Source organism: Mastomys coucha, unplaced genomic scaffold (assembly GCF_008632895.1).
Source record: "Mastomys coucha isolate ucsf_1 unplaced genomic scaffold, UCSF_Mcou_1 pScaffold12, whole genome shotgun sequence".
NCBI classification, from domain to species: domain Eukaryota; kingdom Metazoa; phylum Chordata; class Mammalia; order Rodentia; family Muridae; genus Mastomys; species Mastomys coucha.
Window position 1 is genome coordinate 475,690 of NW_022196894.1, and position 4,486 is coordinate 480,175.

Here is a 4,486-nt window from a genome sequence, read left to right on the forward strand (position 1 = left end):
GACCCAGGGGAGGTGCTGGTATGGTCTAGGTCATGCAGATAGTAAGGAGGTCACCCAGGCTATTAGCCACTTCTGGTCCTGGTTGTGGGAGCCTGGTATGGCCTGTCCCAATACAGATCACCAGGTTATTAACCACCTTCATTTCCAGCCTCCTGGATGGAACACCAGGTTATACAACTCTTCCACTGGAAACACAACCCTGCATTTAACACTCCTGTTTTCTCTAGTGTTATCTGTGAGCACAAGGATCTCTGTGCTCCCAACATTTGCAAATGAGTTATGTGCACATGAGTGTAAGTACCCACAGAGCTCAAGCAAAGGCATTGATCTCTTTGGAGTTGGGGTTACAGTTAGGTATACTAGGAACTGAACTCAGGTCCTTTGCAAGAACAATGAGCATTTCTACCTGCTGAGCTATCTCTAAATACACTTTTGTGTGTATCCTAGAGCTATAGTAATGTGAACGAGCCACTACACCAATGCGCGTGGTGAAGCACAGCAGCCAGGGTGCCTCACACCTCCCTGGAAGATGACTGTAGTGACCTATGAGGACGTGCATGTGAATTTCACTCTGGAAGAGTGGGCTTTGTTGCATCTTTCCAGAAGAGTTTCTATAGAGATGTGATGCTGGAAATCTTTAAGATTTCCACTGCTAGCTGGGTGGTGGTGGTGGTGCACACCTTTAATCCCAGCACTTGGGAGGCAGAGGCAGGTGGATTTTTGAGTTCGAGGCCAGCCTGGTCTACAGAGTAAGTTCCAGGACAGCCAGGGCTATACAGAGAAACCCTGTCTTGAAAAACCAAAAAAACCAAAATGATTGTCACTGCTATCGGCTACAAATGGGAAGACCACAGATGCTGAAGAACATTGTCAAAGTTCCAGAAGACATGAAAAGCATATCATGTGTCACTCAGGATGCAAGCCATGTGAGCACAGGGATATGGGAACAGTGTACCTGTCACTCAGGATGCAAGCCGTGTGAGCACAGGGATATGGGAACAGTGTACCTCTCTCTCCAACAAGTTAGAAGACATGCAGCAGTCCCCGCTATCCTTGCCATAAGCACACTTGGTGAATGTGATACAAGTTTAAAAGTAATTGGGTTTCCAGTATGATTTTAAAAATGTTTTTGAAGATGAATGAAATGTGTAAGGGCTTTATCAAAAAATGTGATTTTTTTACTGCAGGTTACAAAGCTGACCTCCAAAAGGACTGCACATTTTGGTAAATGTATTCAGCAGCCTCAGTTATCAAGGCTGAAACTGTCCTGGGTACAGACTGAGGTCAAGTATACTAATACACTGTATGATAATACCCAGATGAGCCTGGGTCCTAAAAGCTGGAAGAAGGAAGGGGAAGAGTTAAAACCAGCATCACTACCCTTTAAGTGAAATCCCCTGTACATGTAGACCAGAAACAAAGGCGGACACAGAAGTGTGTGCACCTGTGTGAGTACATCCTACCTCATATGCATTTTCTAACCCTGTCTATAATATATATATATATGAATACTATATCAACATCAATGCTATATGTACGTCTCAGTAGTCCCAGGGTGACTGACAATACCCTGGGAGCAACAAGCACCATTAGGCTAGGGCCTTCTTCAACTGTCTAGTGGTAACTCCCGACAGGCCCTTTCTCAAGGACACACTAGTCCTGAGCAAACTGGAATTACTCTGCATCCCCCAATGAAGGAACAAGTGCTCTGTGGGGGGCAGATGTGAGCCTGGAACTCTGGTGCCATTTCTAAGTGCTGAAGAACTCAGAAATGAACCTGGGGTGATCTGAGCCAAAACATTAGCAGTAACTGACTACAGACTTCAGTCTAGCATGTATTAATTCATACTTTAATGTACATGGGATCGGGACAGCTTCTTCTTTCAGGGAAATTGCCATGGAATGATTAAAAAAAAAACAGATAAATCATGTTCAGATAGAAATTACTGACAGATGTCAGCAAACAGCTATACAATATTAGTGTATCCTAAAAAGCCATTTACTGATTTCAAAGAGAAAGTAATTTTACTATCAGGGAAAAGGCAGATCTCCTTTACTTGATTCCTACATCAGGAGAGACCGGCCAACATCATGATGTGACACATAACTCTAAGAAAATATTAGCTAGGGCTGGAGAGATGGCTCAGTGGTTAAGAGCCCTGACTGTTCTACCAAAGGTCCTGAGTTCAATTCCCAGCAACCACATAGTGGCTCACAACCATCTGTAATGAAATCTGATGCCCTCTTCTGAGTATGTCTGAAGACAGCCACAGTGTACTTACATATATAAAATAAATAAATCTTTATTAAAAAAAGAAAATATTAGCTAATTCCCAAACTGACAAAGATACACTATAAGACCAATGGCTGAAACTCCTCCTATGTATTGCAGTCCAGACAGGCAGACAAACAGACTGACTGAATGATTGATGAAGGAAGACAGAGGTGATACAATCAGGAATACAGGACCAAGAGTTCAAGGAACTGCCTGAACTAAATGAGACCCTGTTCCAAAAACCATCTGAGTGGCTGGCAAGATGGCAAAGTGGGTAGTGCTTACCACAAGCCTGACAACCTGACTTAGATCCCTGCAACCTGCAAAGTGCCCAAAACTGACCTCTGCACACACAACAGTAAGTAATTTGAATGATGTATAGCTATAATACTAGCACCTGAAGGACTAAGGTAGGAAGCCTAAGTTTCAGTCCAGTCTGAACTATATTTGGGAGACAGTCTCAAAATAGAAAAACAAAAACAATGACAACAAAAACCAAGCTCGGTCTACAAATTGTGGATGAGATGTGAATTCTCAGCTGCTGCTCAGCGCCATGGCTGCCTGTCACCACGGCTAGGGACTAACCACATGTAACTGAGTCCATCATCTCTATGAAGGGAGCCAAGGGACGGATGAACAGACTTCCTACAGCTGGTGTGGGCGACACAGTTTTGGCTACAGTTAAGACTACGGCCTACCCAGTAGCGGCTTTCACCAGCAAAGGTCATGAAACGATAGAAGAGATGGGGTGGGCTTTAAGATAAAAGCAGAAGACACAGTAAACAATACAGATGAGATTAAACGTCATAAGAGGTGTCTTCTACACAGGACTCTTTTTTTAGTATTCTCGGTGGCACTGGGGACCAATTCAGGGCCTATGCAAGCCAATTACAAACTGTCTTTGGGGGACTCTTTTTTTGTTTTTGTTTTGTTTTAAAGACACATTCAAATGCTGAAGAAGATACTATGGGACAGTTTTGCTATTAGAGGATACATATATAGACAAAAAGTATTTTGAGCACCAGAAACAGTGGCACACTTCAATCCTACCACTTTGGGAGGCTGGTCTCTGTGAGTTTGTGACCAGCTTGGCCTATGTAGCAAATTCCAGGCCAGGCAGAACACATAGTGAAACCCTGTCTTCCTCCCTGCACCCAATAAAAAAACCGAGGTGAAATTTGGCAGATTAAAGCTAATACTGAACTAAAAAGGCAGACTCTGGAACCGAAAACATGTTCCTAAAGATTTAAGCAATTGCTCACTCAAATCTGTGAAACACTAAAGATTTTTGTGGCCAACGGAACATTTAGTGGAGAATGAGAGCGACAGAACTTTGTAGCCATTGAAAGCTACTGTACCTGCATATGCGTAACATAAAAAATTGTGTAAGGCCGGGCGGTGGTGGCGCACGCCTTTAATCCCAGCACTTGGAAGGCAGAGGCAGGTGGATTTCTGAGTTCGAGGCCAGCCTGGTCTCCAGAGTGAGTTCCAGGACAGCCAGGACTATACAGAGAAACCTTATCTCGAAAATCAAAAAAAAAAAAAAAAAAAAAAAAAAAATTGTGTAAGGAATGCTAGAAACGTTAAGATTCTTTAGCACAATTCATACTTGACTTGAACCTTTTAATGTAAAAATAGTTGTAAATACGTAGAATTTCTGTGTATGTAACGCTAACATCTTCACTGTTACTTGAGTGCGGGGGGGGGCGGTAGGGGGAAGCATAGATTAAGGTTATTCTCTCTCCTTTCCTTGTTCTTTTTCAATTCCAGGGATCAAACACCCGGAGTTCACTGGCTCCCTGAAGTCCTGGGTTTTGTTCAGCGTAGTTACCCCAGGCCTTGACCTCTGCGAGAGCTGAGCGTGTGCACAGCCGCGTGCAACGAACTTGTCAACCCAAGCGCGGGAGCCTCTGCAATCAGGAATACCAGGGACTGACCAGAGCACGCTGTGGCTCCCCAGAAGCGACCACACTTTCCTATTCCCCGCCCAGCGTAGCAGCCCCGGCGCAGTGCGGCCTCAGACGCCGCCTCTGCGTTCTCGTTCCGCGCTCACCTCGCCGGACTCCCGCCAGCGCGGGGGCCCGCAGTGCAGGCTGCAGCCCGCGACCCCACAGCAGCACAGCCCGCAGCTCGCGCGCCATGCTTCTGCTCCTAAGCCTGTCGAACAGCCTCCAAGAGCGGTGATGGGGCCTTCCGCGGACGCGGTTCAGT

General features: G+C 45.2%; 1 protein-coding gene across 1 annotated transcript in view; it reads right to left on the reverse strand.

The window, feature by feature from the left end:
• The window catches only part of Trap1 (TNF receptor associated protein 1), a 34,817-nt gene extending 30,331 nt beyond the window's left edge, over window positions 1-4,486 (reverse strand). Inside the window, exon 1 of the mRNA XM_031361007.1 lies at window positions 4,329-4,486. Coding sequence (XP_031216867.1) covers window positions 4,329-4,416 — 88 coding nt within the window. The 5' untranslated portion in view covers window positions 4,417-4,486. The remainder of the gene's footprint in view (window positions 1-4,328) is intronic.